The sequence below is a fragment of the Hippocampus comes genome, unplaced genomic scaffold (assembly GCF_001891065.2).
Source record: "Hippocampus comes isolate QL1 unplaced genomic scaffold, H_comes_QL1_v1.1 scaffold257, whole genome shotgun sequence".
Lineage (NCBI taxonomy): Eukaryota > Metazoa > Chordata > Actinopteri > Syngnathiformes > Syngnathidae > Hippocampus > Hippocampus comes.
In genome coordinates, this window is record NW_017804972.1 from 166856 (window position 1) to 184542 (window position 17687).

At 41.9% G+C, this 17687-nt stretch overlaps 1 protein-coding gene across 2 annotated transcripts in view; it reads left to right on the top strand.

Annotated features, from left to right (window-relative positions):
* LOC109529110 (syntaxin-binding protein 4) overlaps positions 1 to 17687 on the top strand; it is a 55522-nt gene that overhangs the window by 21036 nt on the left and 16799 nt on the right. For both annotated transcript variants that reach the window (XM_019892287.1, XM_019892297.1), the window contains exons 4-11: positions 70 to 139; positions 1230 to 1304; positions 2346 to 2425; positions 6024 to 6147; positions 6240 to 6381; positions 12865 to 12971; positions 13053 to 13185; positions 13639 to 13711. In XM_019892287.1, the coding sequence (XP_019747846.1) occupies positions 70 to 139; positions 1230 to 1304; positions 2346 to 2425; positions 6024 to 6147; positions 6240 to 6381; positions 12865 to 12971; positions 13053 to 13185; positions 13639 to 13711 (804 nt within the window). The remainder of the gene's footprint in view (positions 1 to 69; positions 140 to 1229; positions 1305 to 2345; positions 2426 to 6023; positions 6148 to 6239; positions 6382 to 12864; positions 12972 to 13052; positions 13186 to 13638; positions 13712 to 17687) is intronic.

Genomic DNA, 17687 nt, shown 5'->3' on the forward strand with positions numbered 1-17687 from the left:
AAGACAATCCTGTTGCTGATGCTCCATCAGTTGGACATGAATAAATGACCTGTATTTTACTTCCCACAGGAAACCTGTTGCCAGGAGACCAAATCTTGGAGGTTAATGGAGAAAGTTTAATAGGTGTCACAAGTGACAGGTAAACCAGTAAAATCTGACTACTCTCCTTCACACACATTATTATTTACACTTTATATTTTTGTGAAGGGTTCAGGATAGAATTGGACTCTCAAAATGTGGACTCAGATGGAATTGAACAAAAATGGTTTATTTAAACAAAAATACGCAACACCACATTCTGTTTGTCCATTTTATTGAGGGTGGTACACTGAAGACAGGCTCGCAGTAGCTCCCAGGCAGAAACATCTCCAAACCTGGGAGATGAATTGTGGACCGGATCCCATGAAGACAGAAGATGTGATTGAGGAGAAGGTTGGCGGTCTCTAAAGCGGATGGATGGTAGCTTGGACAGAGCGATGAAGTGAGCTGATTTTGAGAACCGGTCAACAATGGTGAGAATGGCAGACTTGCCTCGTAATGGAGGAAGATCTTATGATGAAATCCACGAAGATGTGGGACCAAGGTCGAGGTGGAACCGGTAATGCTTGAAGCAACGCAGTAGGTGGTTGGTGGAGCAGGCGGAGCATGTTTTGATGAAGTCCAGGATATCTTTCTTGAGTTCTGTCCACCAAAATCGTTGAGAGATTAGATGAAAAGTGCAGTTAACACCGGAATTGCAAGGCACTTGGGACATGTGAGCCCACTGCAACACACCCAATTGCAGTTGTGGGGGCACGTATACCTTTCCTGTGGGGCATCCAGCAGGAGTTCCATCTTGAACCTCCTGGATCATCCGCTCTCTCTCCCACCTCAACGCCCCCACGATGCAATGATCTTGGAGAATGGTTTGGGACTTTCCTCTGCAGGGTCAGGGATTCAGGACTTACTTGCGCTACGCGAGTACCCAACTTCTCAAACCAGTGAGCCACGTCATGGAGCTCTGCGAGCGCAGACTCCTGCCCGTCCCACCGATTGTCCTTGCCAAAACTTGCTTGATCTGAATCTACAAATTCCATGGTCAGATTATCCTGTTGCGGTTCGGCAGTCCTTTTATAAATGGATGATTATGATGCGTGACAGGTGCACCGCTGTAGGGCGCTGCCCACCACTCCAGTTGGAATTAGAAACCAAACTGAACAGAGTCATGACAATTGCCTTGTTTTCATCAGAGCTGTGGACATCTTGAGAGCAGCCTCAGCAACCAATCACATGCGACTTCTTATCGCCAGGGACGAAGAAGCAAAGTAAGTAGAGCTCCATGTAGTTTTATATAAGCTACTCTACATGTATTTATTGCGTCTTCATAGTAGGGTCTTAATTGTGCTGGTCATCTCAAAGTTATAATGAAAAAAGATCCTTTAAATCAGGGGTGCCCATTATGTCGATCCTGATCTACCGGTAGCTCTAAGACAGGTCCCAAGTAGATCCGAGGAGTGTTGAGGGGGAAAAAAACAAACAACCATTTGTGTGTCTTTGTACATGTTAGTAATATATTTTTTTGTGTTAATGTACGCTGCACACTAATCATCCTATCAGTCTCGTTTTCACAAAAAAATATATATATATTTAAAAAATAAAATTAAGCAGGTAAATCTTGAATTTACGGTGGTGCGTGATTACGTCACTGGAAGTTGTTAGCGCTCAGCAGTCTGCAATTGCAGCTTGTGATCAGAGCTGTTGCGCTCTATCTTTTATTGTAATTATTCTCATTCAGAGTTTGCTTCGTGTACAATTCACCGAGGGCACGGGCAAAGAATAGGAATCTAGGAGGGCCCAGGGAAGCACTTTAAAACGGTACGTGTGGGCTACAATAGTTAACAGGCTGCAAAAGTGCATCGTATGCCTCAGTTTCAGGCTGTTTCTCTTCATGGTGTGTGTGTGTGTGTGTGTGCGCGCGCGTGTGTGTGTGCGCGCGTGCGCACACGCGCGCCGGTAAGTGTAGATCCCAGGAGGTTAGTTGATCGAAAAGTAGATCTTCGGTCCAAAAAGTCTGGGCACCCCTGCTTTAAACTAATTGCAGGATTTTCATGCTTCCATTGACTTAGTCTTCAGTAATCATGTTTTAAGGGGTCATGCATGCAGCCCACCGGCACCAGTCACCTGTGTGGTGAGGCATGAAATATGCCACTTTGTCTCCTCAGTTATCAGTCATTTTTTAATGCTGGTTTTGTTCAAGACGGTTGACTGGTTAGCGTGTCGGCCTCACAGTGCAGAGGTACAGGGTTCGAAATGTAGATTTTCATGTCCATGCCCGGTGAACTTTCACACTTTGTTCCCCTGGAAAGGAAAGAATTTGCTGACCTAATGGAAAAATATGGCTCCAACGGTAGCACAGGATCAACACGCAACTCTCCAATACAGCAAGGTAAGAAAGGCTCTGCTCTGTCCTGTTTGTACAATGTCGCTTGTGCTCAACTGATCAATGATCTTATGAAATCATTGCATGTGAGAGAAAATTGCTGTGAGCATTGGACGGACCATAATACAGCAAAAAAAAAATTGTGTTTTGTTCAAAGTTCTGAGCCCAAAGGCTAAATGGACTCAGTCAAGCTTTAAGAATGGTTTAGGACAAGTGCAGTTGTCCGTTACACAATTGCCAACATCTGTTTCTTTGGTAAAAGAGGCAGCTGGCTGGTACAGATTTGCTAAAACAGGCTGAAGAACAGTACTGTGTTTTCTGCGCAGCAGGTGGAGATCTGAGGTTTGGGTTTTGACATCATGACATCAAAATGCTGCTTCCCCATATATTTGCACACTGGGAATGATTAGCCAACCTGAGTCAGTAAATTGAAGAGCGATTCTTTGTTCATAATGTCACAACACTTATCAGTGAAGTATTCTGGGTCATTTAGTGAGTTTTACACAAGCAGCATAATGTTAAAATTAGAGCTGTCAAACGATTAAAATATTTAATCGAATTAAAAATGCAACTGTCATAATTAACTCAAATTAACTCATAATTAATCGTGATTACTCACATTTTTTATCGTTTCTGAATTTCCTTTTATATTTTTTGTCCTATTTTTCCTGTTTTAATACTTTCATCAACATGGAATCATGGATCAGTTTTCTATGTGCAAAATGCAAATATTTACTGAAACAACAATTTCGATTTTCAATTTTACATGAACATTTTTCACTTGGAGCAGTTATTCACACATAATCTCTCACACAATATTACTGTCTATCAACAACAGTGAAAAAAAATATTTTGCCACACAACAGCTCCTTTAACAGCTCTTTTTAGGGAATCAAAACAGAGCAATATAAAATTATAAAGTGCACATCTAAGGTAAACTAGTACTCAGCCTATAGTGGATTTAAGCCATGGTTGCATATTTCGTTTTTCTCAAGTTTGCTTTGACCACAGCAGTCAGGCTATGTTGATTCTGTTGGTCCTTCTTGGGCGGAAGTCTCTTTATGGTTTTGTGTCGACATCATTTCGGAAGCAGTGGTGTAGTGGGGATTTTTTAAGTGGGTGTACGCGATTCTGGGATGTTCTATATATACATTCAGAACATCAATCATAGGCAACACCAGTTGAACTAACGTTAAATTTAATGTTTTACTTCTCCAAAATAATCACAGGCCAACGTTATTAAGCATAACTCGCATTAGAACAATGATCAACAAACATTACAATAAAAATTGAATGTGGCGTCGGGAGAAGTGGGTGGACTACACCCCTGTTCGGAAGACTACACTTGGTTCGAGGCACAACACTGGAGACGTTTTATTTTCAGTGTGGTCGCTATGACTGCACCGCTGAACTCTCGACATGCCTCAGCGCACCGTCACTGTCAGACGAACACAGAGAAGCTCCACCCCTTTTATTGAAATGGACATGGAACACGGTAACCTTCCACACAAAATAGTTCCAAACAAGTAACAATCGCGTCAGTGGCATACATCGTACTCAACAGGCTACCTGCTCTTTATTCACCAGAGGCTCATCATCCTAGTCTCTTATTTTTCTCCCGAAACAGTGTCTTCTCCCGCTTGGTGTACCTTAGCCTTCTCCGCTACGTACAATCTCTGTACACAACTTGTAATGGAGGCTCTCGCTGGCAGTCCGTAGTGGAGTCGTTAGATGCAATGCGAATGATTTCAGCTTGAGTCGAGCTGTGGACAATGTTGACAGGCTTGCACGCAGTAGCCATACATTTCGCTATGGCTTCAGCAAATTTGTTCTTCGTCGTGTGATCCATTTTCTTCGCTTTGAAATGATCCATAGCTGTCTGTCTTAGACGAGGGGGCGGAGTACTCACATCAGCTATGTGCTTGGCCATTAAGTGGTATTTCAGACTTGACGTGCTATGATGATAGCTCAGTTTACGACTGCAAAACACAGAGGTAACTTTGGTCTTGTCAGTGGAACAATCTAGCAACTTTTTAAAAGTAAACTTTCCATTCATAAACTCTTTAAGTATCCGTTTTCGGTGTCTCGCGCTGCCATGGCTGGCAAAACAGACATGGGCGTGGACTTGTGCAGCGCGCTTGTTGTTTTGTTTCCGGTTTATTTATAGAGCAACGTAAAATCTGCTGTGACGTGTTGCCGCATTAATCTCGCGAGAAAAAAATTTCATCACGTTCAAATTCATTTAAATTAATGCCGATAACAACACGCTAAACTGACAGCTCTAGTTAAAATACATTTAACCCTTTCATGCATCCTGTAACCTGATAACATGATAAGCTGCCCACTGTAGTAACCACTGTCCCTGAAAGGGTTAAATATTGTAGCTGCACGCCTGTGTTAAATTCCCTGTAGAGGGATAATGTGACTGCTGAAGGTCAGGTCAATAGATCCAAGATTTTATAATTTTTTTTTTTTTTTTAATGCCCAAATTTTCCTCATTCAATTATTTATTTGCGCCAACCATTGACATATACGTTTTCAGAAAAATATTTGGACAATACTTTGTAATACTAGGATGAAAATTGTCTGCAAGTCAATGAGTGGTTAAATTCCTTCACTATAGCTACCTTCAGTTGTTGCTTGTTCGGTCTTGTTTCCTTCATTTCACGCCACTTTGTCTCTGAAGCACAAGAGGAGCAGGTTGGAGAAAGGTTGAGGCAAGAGTAGAAGTATAAAATTATGGACAACGACAACATTATTTTGATCGACGTTGAATGCAGTGGGAGGAGGAAAAAACAAAGTTTGGGCGGCAGCTTTGAAAAACACACCGAGCAGAGACCAAACGGAAAGAAACAAGTGTTCAGGAGAAGAAATGCAGGAAAAGAGGGCTTTGTAACTTCCACACTTGCTGTTCATATTATGCTTTATACGTTAACACATATTGCCTAGGGTCAGTGATGCGATAACATGTCGTCAACTGCTGAAAACAAGTTCACTCATTTCCAGCACATTTTTATTGTGAGTGTAAACAGTTCCTTCAGAGCCTTCAGTCGCTCTGCTCCCTAGATCTGGAACACACTGCCCGCTGACCTTCGTAACACAGACTCATTAACACATTTCAAATCCAGCCTCAAAACACATCTGTTTAGACAAGCTTATTCACTCTGACCATAAATCCATTATCTCTATTTTGTTTTATTTTATCTTATTTTATTTGATGTTGTTTTTAACATTGTATTTGTGTTTTTAACTGCTTGTTGTAAGCTTGTTGAGTGCTTAGAAAGGCGCCCACAAATAAAATGTATTATTATTATTATTATTATTGTTATTATTATTATTATTATTATTATTCTGTTCAGACAAAGGGAGAAGGGTGGAGTGTTTCTTGCCGCATTGGGTGACGCTGGGTCAGTTGCTTCTCATCTGTCATAAAGGTTTTGGACTTTTTTGAGTCCTGGGTCTGTAGCGGGGTGGGGGAGACACAGGAATCTGACATTGTGTTGTTAGGTTATTTCTGTTACAATACGAAATAAAATCGAAGCCTTTGAATGCACCTACTACGAAGGTTTTCTAAAATTCTTTGTCCTTTATTCCATATCCCAAGGAGGTCGTTACCTGGAAAGTACGTCATCTGGTTCCTCATCTCGCTCCCAGAGTCCTTTGTTGTTAAGCCCAGCTGGCTCTCAGAACATGTACAACAACAGCGGACCGATACTGCGCTCACTCAGGTCAGATGAGTTCAAAATGTGACACTCTCCTCCGTTTACAAAAACATAGCTCCTTTTGTAACTTTGATATGATGATGTATTCATGTTCTCAGTCACCCAGGTGAAGGAGTGATTCAACTCATTTCTGTGACCCGATCCAGCAGTATGGGCATCACCCTAGGAGGTGGATCCAACCGCCCTGATGGCCCAGCAGTTTTCATTCAGGAGGTGCTGTCTGGTGGAGACTGTCACCGGGTAAGTGAGAGGGCCAGCGGCCTGATACACTCATTGACCAAAACTCAGTTGACTAAAATGAGAGGCACGGGTCTACAATTTTATTTTGAAAACAGTTTTGTGGTAATCTGTATGTATTTTTGATTGATCCAGATAATTGAGGAACACCTCATTCTCAAATTAAAAGAAATGCTTTGAAGTCTGTGAGCACAGCGTTTACTATGAACCACTTCTAAATGAATCGTGGAGCGAATCAAAGATTCAAAAGTTCAACTCTCTTTACTCTTTTTGTAGCTAGCATACATCTTCATGCCGTGAACAATGTAATGCACATAAATACTAATTCAGAGAATGGGTGAATGGAAACAGCATCGACCTTTGTTATTGTCTTGAGATTCAGGACTAAAGTTTCTTGGCTTTGTGTCCTCAAAGCTCCTCTTGGCAAAGTCGGAGAAAGAATTACTTTGTCACTGAGAATTCAACTCTGGACTCTGGCTCACAAGGACGTTCACGGAGTTGTTCTGAAACCACTTTCTTTCATGTCTTGACTGGGTTTGTGTTTTGCTGAAAAAGGAACCATTGGGACAGTCCGAAGTCAAGAGGACTCTCGAGAAAACTAATATCCAAAGTGCCTCTGCACATTATTGCATTCATCTATACCTTGCCCGGTGGTTGAGTGGTTAGTGCGTTGACCTCACAGTGCAAAGGTCACGGGTTCGATCCCGGCGTGCGTTTTCTCCAGGTACTCCGGTTTCCTCCCACATTCCAAAAACATGCATGGCAGGGTGATTGAACACTCTAAATTGTCCCTAGGTGTGAGTGTGAGTAGATGGTTGTTCATCTCTGTTGTCCTCGGCCTACTGCTCGAAGACAGCTGGTATAGGCTCCAGCACCCCTCGCGACCCTTGTGAGGATCAAGCGGATCGGAAAATGGATGGATGGATGGATCTTTACCTTAATCTGTTGGGTGTGGCTAAAGTTGTGACTGAAGAGCCCCAAAAAACAGACTCAAGTATGAATAATGAGATTGATAAAATAAAAGGGCATGCGCAGTAGAACATTTATAACATATTTTCCACACTAAAAGACACACTGGATTATGAGGCGCACCTTCAATGAATGGCCTATTATGTAATTTTTTCATACATTGGGCGCACCGCATTATGAGATGCAATCTACAATGCATCCACTAGATGTAGCTACGCTCAAGGAAACACCAACAGAACGATCAGATGTCAGTAAAACTTATTTAATAAAGCAGCGACACAGTTCACTTAACCAACAGCAAATTATAACATTGACTTGTTAACGTTGAACTCTCTTGCCGCTGCTCTATTTCCGTGTTCAACTGCGTAACTGATCGCCTTAAGTTTGAACTCTGCGTTGTCAGCATGTCTCGAGCAAGGAGCCATTTTGGGGTCAAAATATTACCGTAATGACCATACACAAGGCACATCGGATTTTAAGGCGCGCTGTTAGCTTTTAAGAAAATGGAATGCTTTTAGATGCGCCTTTTAGTGCGGAAAATACGATACCACAAAAAGTGCTGCCAGAACACAAGGGAAAAATAAGTGCAGTGCAATTGAAAGGTGAACAGAGCTCAGATTAATAAACTAAGGTTGATAGTCGGAGCAGCGGCATGTTGGTTGACTGGTGAGCACGTCCACCTCACAGTACAGAGGTCAGAGTTCGATTCCAGGCTCCATCCTTCCAGTGTGGAGTTTGCATGTTCTCTCCGTGCCCGCGACGAGCAATGCCACGCTTCCTCCAAACATGATATCTAAGGTTCTCATCTTTCATTCATCAGACCAGAAATTCTCTCGTCTGGTCAGAGAGCCGGCTCTTCAGTTGCCTTTGGGCCAATTGCAGGCCTTCTGCCATCATATAGCTTGTAGTAAGGGCCGGCTTCCATCTTGCCATTCTTTCATCTCAGCCTGATTGTGGCGTGGGGCAGAGAAGGTTGTCCTTCAAGAAGGTTCTTCTCTTTCCATGGAGAAAAGGTGGAGCCATCTAGGACGGAATTGTGGAACTTCTTCCATTTCCAGTTGTTGGAGGACGCTCATTGGGACCTTAAAGCAGCTGAGATGTTTCTGTTTCCCATTCCCAAGATCCGTGCCTGAAGACAATGCTGTCTCAAAGTTCTGCAGACAATTCATTTGAATTCATACTTGGTTTGTGCTCTGTGGAACTTGATATCGAAAGGTGTGTGCAATACCATATCACGTTCAATCAACTGAATTTACCACTAGTTGACTCCAATTAAGCTGCAGAAACATCTCAAGGTTGATGAGTTGAAACTGGAAGCACCTGAGCTCAATTTTGAGGACTGTGGCAAAAGATGTGAATACTTATGTGTTTTGGTTTTTTAAAAAATTTTTTAGATTTTCAGATTTTTTTTTTTTTAAACTGGAGAATTAAAACATGAAATGACTTTTTTGACTGTAAACTCAAAAGGGTAAAGACATCTAGAGAACCATAGATGGATGCAGTGCAGCAGAGGTGGGACGCTTGTCAAATAATGAGTTCCGCAGAATAAGGCAGAGCTGAAGAAGGGAATAAAATACTGCATGTGCAGATCTATCCAGCTTTGGCCAGGGATTAACATTAAATACAGCTGAGTCATGTTAAGGTTGCATGTTTCTGATCTTGTTTCTAAGACTGGCAGCTCCATCCACGATTCATAATAAATCAAAATTGGAAAGCAGTTTGTTTTCTAGTTTGAACAACTATCACTTCCTCAATAAAACCAAATGGTGTGCCTCTCGTGTACACATATGATAGCTCAGTTTGGTAGTGTATTGTTGTCAAATTCTGTGGGTGCAAGATGGAGGGGCAGCAGCAGCAGAGCGATTCTTAAAGCGGGCCTTTCCTGCTGACCTTCACACTTGATTTGCTGTGTCTGTTCTGGGTCTCTGGGCTCATATACTGAACCTGACACCAAAACAACATGCAGGCCAAAACACATCCAAGCACTATTTAACATAAGATTCACCATGGAATGGAACTGTAAATATTCAACAGGATTATGCTTGTCATGGGCTAATCGCCTCCAGAAAACCAAGGTGACACCACATATTTAAAATACTTGACCTATTTGAGTGTAAAATAATGACAATAACAATGCCCCAATAATAATCACTGCAGATTAGTGGCAACAACGGTGCACATTGAGTACACTGCTGTTGATGTTCCAATACAGTACTATAGTTCTATTTGAGCTCACAACTTTTCTGTGTTTCAGTAAATAATCTGCAAATATCTTTCTGTGCCATTATTATGAGCTGAAATGTGTTAGGTTTTATTACAGAATTAGTATATTGCTGAGCTGTCTTTATTTTGTACGCTCACTTGTGACAGGCAACAGTGCCTTTGTGCTAGTTTGAGCTTCAGTACACAGTTTTTAAAAACTGCAAATCTACTGTGCCAACAGTGAATTGGATTCATTTCTCGCAAGTTGTTGGATTCTGCTGACATTCGTGACAGATTCTGTTCATAAGATTTCTGGACAGAATTTCTAGATGTTGCCATAGAGTTAAGGTAGTCTGTTTTGGTTGTCTCAGTTTTGCGTCTCTGCTTTTTCAAAATGATCTGGTTCGGTTGGTTTGAATAGCCTGTGATCTTCAACTCGAACAGGAGTGGTTTGCAGCCGAATGTGAATCGATTTATACAATCACCTCTATATATTTTAGGGTTCTCATCCAGACAAGGGTGGCCTGCTCCAAGCGGATGAGTTCAAGGATCTTGGGTTCCATTTCATGATTGAGGGAAGAATAGAGAAGGCACAGGGATGCAAATTCTGAATGAAACCTGGTGTGGTGAACTGAGCCGAAATGCTCGATCTATCTTTCCACCCTCACCTTTGGCCACAAATTTGGTTTGTAAAGTCATGACTATTTTAAAGGGAGTATGACAACCGAATTTTGAGTGGGGGAGATTTTTATGGTAGCTCATTATTTTGTACAAAGTAAGACATGCTACAAAGCTCCGTGTTGTGAAATGAGAGAGCTCTCCTTGGAGTGGCTTACTCAGAGGTATCAGAGGTACAGCAGACTCAAATGATGATGATGTTGGGGTGGGGGGGGGGGCATCGTTTCAATTGGCCACCCACTCACTCTTGCATGATTTGCACATACCACTGCCTTTCTTCGCGACAGCTCCTTCCACTTTTCAAATCCCATCCTCCACGCCTCTCTATCGCCTACTCATTTCACAACTCGGGGCAATATGACAAGCAAATAAAGGAGCGCAGAGTCGATAGAATTCGGGAATCGTCACGTTTTTGGTCAATTAAGGCATTCTGTATTGAAGGAACTGTTCGCTGTGTTGCTCTTTTTGTTTATGTTGCCCTGCAACATAAACAAATTATGGATTCAATTCCCACAGTGCCTTGAGACTATGAAAATATTGTATGTGATATTATTTCAGAATTGTCTATCATCTTTGACACGAGACGGATGCTTAACTTTTATCAATTACAATTGTTTCTGCTCATTTACATTGCTTTATTACCGCCAAATAGATACAATACATCGAACCTCTCTCCACACAGAAACAGAAGCGAATTATTTTAGTCATTTTTCATCCTCTAACTTTCAATATCCACATCCCAATAACAGATGGCGAATTGCACAGACAACTTCATCATATACAGTATAATCTTGGGCTCTGTGCAGGCTCTGTGCAGGGGCAACCAGCACTGATTTTGATATTCAGTCCTGTTTAAAATTAGGCCTTTTTCTTGAAAACAAAACAAAACAAAACGTTGGAACACTCTGGTTGACTCGGTTTTGAGGTAGATGATTCTCTAAATTAATTAATTGAATTTATTCATTAAATAACTCAAAACGAAGAATATTCAAGCTCTTATGTTCCGCACACCCACAGCAATCTCCCTTCAAGCAACCATGGATAAAACGGGATGGATGTAATTCAACGCAGGGGGATGGGATGTGCAAAGTTGACAAGGCTTGGTTGCCGTCGATGATGCAGATTTTTTAAACTGTGTAAAGGGTGTGTGACCTTCTTGTGAAACTCTTAACCTTCATGTCACTCTTTAAATAGGTGACCTGGGAAGTAAATTCCTTGTGTGTTCCATGCATACTTTGCCAATACAGTGATCCCTCGCGACTTCGCGGTTCACTTTTCGCAGTTTCAGAGCATCGCGGATTTTTCAAAAGCATTCATCCAAAAAAAAAAAAAAAAGCAAAAATGTCACAAAAGGTCTGCAAAGGGCAGCGAAAGTCAGCAAAACAACAACGAGTCACATATACAGTACTACATATACAGTACTTTTTTTTTCCAAGATGGCGCCCTAGTAGGCAGCAAGTGCTCTTCAAGAGCTGTGCGTTTTTTGTTGTTTTTGTCTTTTGTTTTGTCACATGGTGTTGCTGTTACATCGTGTGGACCTGATGTGGACCGTTTTAGCATTTTTGGCCATGACATTCGTCAAAGAAGAAGAATCTGTGCTTAGTGGTTGCGCCTTCTCGACAGCACCCGTGTACCAGCACTGATTTTGATTGGGAGGAATGTTGGCGCCATTTGTCTGTCATTGCTGGACAGCCCCGGGGCGCTTGTGTCTTGCGCCTGTAATGGGCAGCATTTTCACAGCCCCACTTTGTTCAGTGGAAAGGTCTGTGCTGATGGACGTCTGCGGCTGGATGGATGCATGGCTTGAGGAGCTGACGATGAGAAGAAAGGAGCCCGCTTGGAATTGAAGCGGATTTACATGGGACAGGAGAAGAGAGCCAATCTCTTTTTCGTCAATGGACGCTACAGCTTCTTTTTTGCTTTCAAACTTAGCTTGTAGCAGACGTGTGCACATTTCAGCATGACGTCTTTGATCCACTGGTGAAAAGGACACTTTGATTCACTCCTCTTTCATCTATAACTGCTTCAAACAACAAAGTGTATGCAGGAAACTGATTAAGATTGCACAATTGTCTATGTCTTATGTGTTCTCTTGTATTATTTTGTCATGTTATGTTAACTTTTCTTTTGATGGGGACACCCGCAGCGGGCACCCGCAGCGGCTCCTCTTGTTGCATGTTGTCATGAGAGGGAAGAAATTTCATCTGTGCTGTACAGCACATTTGACAATAAAGTTGTACTTGACATGTATATTTTTACTGTATTTTGTTATTTATACACTAGCCTAACCTAACTTATACATCTTATACACGTGTGTAGTATGTAGCATTAAGTAATGTTCATTACTTCAAACATTTACTTCTACTAATGCATGTATACCATTAAATTTGGCCTTATAAATATTATATATACTCATACACATGTAGATACACCTGCACGGTGGGGTACCTACTTCGCCGATTTTCCTCTTTCGCGAGTGGTCTCGGTCCCCATTCGTCGCGATAAGTGAGGGATCACTGTAAATCAGATTCTGATTCCGACATTCTGACTTTAAAATTAAGTAAATTCCATCATGTTGAAGGAAATTGAGGCCTGTCTCAAGATTGAAGGCATTGCCTTTTTGTCTTGGTTACACAGGATGGACGTCTCAGGCCCGGAGATCAGCTCATTGCCATTAACAAGGAGTCCTTGATAGGTGTTACCCACGAGGAGGCCAAAAGCATGCTCAACAAAGCCAAATTCAGGTGGGTGGAGTGCAGACATCTCTCCACCTAATTCATTGTGCATATAGTAATGTATGAGCAATGTATCTGTTATATTCCCAGTCAAGAAAGTGCAGTGGAGATTGCTTTCATCCCAGGTAAAGGACTTTTCCAAAGCAGCACATCTCTTCACAATGGTGTTCAGCGGGCGGCAGCCAACTCTGGACGTTTAAAAGTCCACATCCGATCACCCGAGGTCAGCTCACAGTTCTGGACCTCCCGTCCAATTCATTTCTTGACATTTGCTTTCTAAAAATATATTAAGAAGAAATACATTTCAGTTATTTTGCATGTGAAAACACACCAATTTTCAGTATTATCTAGTATTTGATGACTGATTTTTTTTATTTTTTTTATTTTTTTAATTCAGCCCCATTGAATCTGTCATCTTAACAGCATTGCATTCATTGCTGCAGATGACGCAGAAGCGCTTCAAAACTTTAGTAGGATTTTCATATCAGGGAGCAGACTAACACTGTAACCTCACTTAAAGAAAAAAATGATACACTCAACAAAAAAGAAAAATGGGTTTACTTTTTGTCTCCAGTGCCATAAAAATATAAAAATCTCAAGACTAGTTAATATTTATTTCTTTTGAGTTTCATTATTTAATGTGGTGTCACTATTTGTGTGTGTGTGTTCATTGTAGGTCTGTGCAGAGGAGCCTGCCCCAGTGTCCTCGCCTTCTCCTGACATCTGTCCGCCGGATATCCATATTTCAGGTCTCAATACATGTTATGTGGGAGTGACAATTCAAACAGAATTTCACCCAGATTTACCAAACTTTAAACTTTCGGCAATTATTATGGTACAGAAAAGTCTAAATGAGGTTACAATGCAATGCAAGAAAATGTGTTTGTGTAGCACAATCAAAAGAATTTCATATCAAATCGGTTGCAGCCCGACAGTCATCCGCGCTGTTAACCCAAAGGGCGGCGGTGGAATGTCTCAGGTCTCAGAGGTGCAAAGAGTGTCAGATTGAGTGAAGATTGAAATTGAGGGTTGCCACGTTTATTGTTATGAGTGTTTACGGTTCTCGGGTGTAGAAGGAACTAAGACAATGTTGTTAAGAGCAGCCCAGAGAGCGTCCTGATTGAGACAGCTTTTAATTGGCATGTTGATGAAGGCAACAGGGATGAAAAAGAAATAATGGTCAGACTGGATCTCCAGGACTACACTTAGGCAAAAGAATGGAAATAGCTGTTGGAAACACTTTCTTACAGATGAGGCAGGAACATGACGGTAGAAGCACACGTACACATACATCTTGTGCAGGCGATGTCAAAAAGGAATTGGGAGCAATTGTTAATCCAACAATAGTCTGCTGTGAGGATGTAAATTGAATCAATTTATCTCAAGGTCTCAGTTGGGGGTGTGTGTTCAATCAAGCAGGTGAGGTGTCTGGCTCCAGGTCTTCCCAGCGGCATGTCACAATCGGTGATTATATCAGGACTGTCAGCAAATGGCATTGTGTTAGATGACTGGTCGCCAGGAAGATAAAGGCAGAGCAGAGAAAGGAATGGAAGCTAAGAAAGAGTGCTGTGTGGCTTTCACAAGAGAGCTGAGGTAGGCCTTTGGTGGGCAGGAGGAACTTGGGCAGCGTGGGATCGGTTACCACTCAGTGATAATATGAATGTGGGTGTGAATGTTCGTTTGCCTCTATCTGCGCCCTGCGACTGGCTGGCGACCAGTTCAGGGAGTAGTCTGCCTTTCGCCCAAAGTCAGCTGGGATAGGCTCCAGCAACTTCCCGCGACCCTCTTCAGGATAAACGGTGCTGAAAATGGATGGATGGATGAATCTCAAGCTCATTGGATTTGGGTTTTGTAATAAAAGAGTCTTTGCTTGGCTGAAGGGAAATGTTTTACACGACCGTTTTGAGGCCATCCATGATATACTGCTTTGAGGCACAACAGGATGCATATCTGGAGGTAGAGATATTGAGGTTCTCCTTAGGAGCAACCAGCGTGGATGGGATAAGAAATTAGATAATCAGACAGACAGCCAAGGTTGGAAATCTTTGGAGACAAAGTTAGAGTCACCAGACATGGAGGTTTTCAGGGGACAATATAGTCCTCTGAAATAGTATATAGACGTATATAGAAGTATATCGTATAATAGTATATAGAAGTATATAGAAATAGTGAGTTTATTGGTAGTAAGATGAGGAGGAGGGAGCTGCCATGCAATACAGTTACAGGAAAACGTGAGAGATGGTTCATAGACATAGTGAAGAAACACAGAAGGGTAGTTGGTGTCATAAAGGAGCATGCAGAGGTTTAGATGGAAAAGGATGTTGCACTCTGGCTACCTCCAGCAGGACATGCCAAAAGAAAAAAATATATATTCATTTTGCTGAAATGAATAGTCTATGACCATGTTGAACTTTTGAGACATTTGACGTCTCAGTTCATATCTCACATGCCATTGTTTTGAGTCTAGGCCTTCAATAGACCACCTATTTGTGGTCCTGAACTGGTATTCCCTTCGCTTTGTGTTTTGATTGGGTCAGCACGGACTTCTTTATGCATGCCACAGGAAAGGCCGCAAAGTCATTCATTGCTGGGGAAAATATGTTGAGCTCTCTAACTTTATTACTTTTGTGTTCATTTTTATATTTGTTATTCCACTTGGCTGGTTCATGGGCAAGGAATGTCACTGTGGCTGGAGACTGGAGTAGCAGAGGGCACGATTCAGATTGTGTATCGGGTTTTACCGTATTTTCCAGATTATAAGCAGCTACCTTTTTATATTTACGGGCTAATGAGCTTCATGTGGCCAGTACTTTCACACCCGCCATTGGTTGTCTCATTTCTCAAATTGGTTAGTCTCAAATCACGGAATGGCGATAGCTCCGAGATGTAGCCCAAGAGTGAGCGAGCACCAACCCTTCCGCGTGGCGTCACGCAAAAAAACAAAAAGTTGAGGTTTGTGCTGACCATTTCCGATGATTCCAAGTGTGTCTGAGGTGAGACTAGCTTTGAAACATACTTAGTTTCACCATCTGGGAAACTCACTTTTTTATAAAACACGACATCAGCTAAGACTTTTGTTTTTATTTGTGGTCGTTTCCTTATTGATAGCACCGAGCTGTTTCATGGCAAATCCACGCCAGGGCCACCATGACTCTTGGTCATCACCAAAAAACTATGCCGGGCAAAATTGTTAGCAACATAAGAGAACTTCTATTGAACAAAAAACAAGTATCTGATCAGAAGAAATCCCAAGCTATCAAATTACTATGTGGAGAATTGTTCGATTTTTTTTTTGTGTGTGGATACCACCAAATCAGGTTACTGTATAATACATGAGTACAGAGAACAGGCTTGTACCAAACACACGTAGTCATACAAAGAGGAAGGAACAATATTCTCAGAAATTGAGTAAAAGCGATCACCCCGCATATCTGACCATCTTTCCTCTGACTGCAGCCCTCAAATGGTTTTCTGGTGACATCCTGACGTGAGCCCCACTTACCTGAACCCGCAACAGAGTAGAATAATCTCCACTACACAGCCTGTTAGTGGGGGTCACTCGGAGTTCACTGCTGCAAGTGCAGTTTTTAATCGTTCAACTTCGTTTTTGAAGATGTTCACCAATTGACACAGCTGTAGGAGCCTAGATTCGATGAAAATGGCATGTTCCAGGTTTGCTGCTAAAAGGAAAGAAAGTATTCTTAATCCCCTCTGAATACATTTGTTGTGGATTTATGATAGAGTTCATTTTATTTGAGTATCCCAGGCATGGGATTTTCACATACGGTGAGTGTCTTTGAGCGCCACAGCCCAAAATTCCAAAGTACAGAGAGTAGAAAGTAAGAAAAATTCTGGGGGAAATTATTTTTATTTACCACCCTATAGATTTCTTTCATTCTGTTCATGATCATCAATCACTCTAAAACAGCTTTGATTAGCCTTTGAACCTTTATTAGTCTTGCAATGGAGAAATTCCCAATTCACAGCAGCAAAGTTATGAATGGAAGAAGTTGAACAACAAAATATAGGAGCTGCTGGAAAGGCAGCCACTCACGCGGCGCCATCTTGAAGTCAAAATAACAAAAATAACACAACACAACACATAGGACACAGACAGTCGTGCAATCTTCACCACTTTCCTGCATACACTTTGTTGTCTGAAGCAGTTATAGATGAAAGAGGAGAGGATCAAAGTGTCCTTTTACCAGTGGATCAGAGACGTCATGCTGAAAATGTGCACGTCTGCTACAAGCTAAGTTTTGAAAGCAAACACGAAGCTGTAGCGTCCATTGACAATGCCCATTACAGGCGCAAGACACAAGCGCCCCCGGAGCTGTCCAGCAATGACAGTCAAATGGCGCCGACATTCCTCCAAATCAAAAACAGTGCTGGCATACCCATGCTGCCGAGAAGGCAAAACCACCTAGCACCGAGTCTCCTCCTTGATGAATGTCGTGGCCAAAAAATGCTGAAAACAGTCCACATCAGGTCCACACGATGTAACAACAAACACAAAGTGACAAAACAAACAGAAAAACAACAAAAAAAGCAAGGGTCATGAGAGCACTTGCAGATGGCTGCCTACTCGGGCGCCATCTTGGACTTCTATTGGATTGATTGATTGATTGATTCTGTTATCATAGAGTACATTCCACACAATGCTCCCACTATAACAATCAACAGTCATACAGATTGGTGACAGAATGGGACAGGAACAAAAGCATT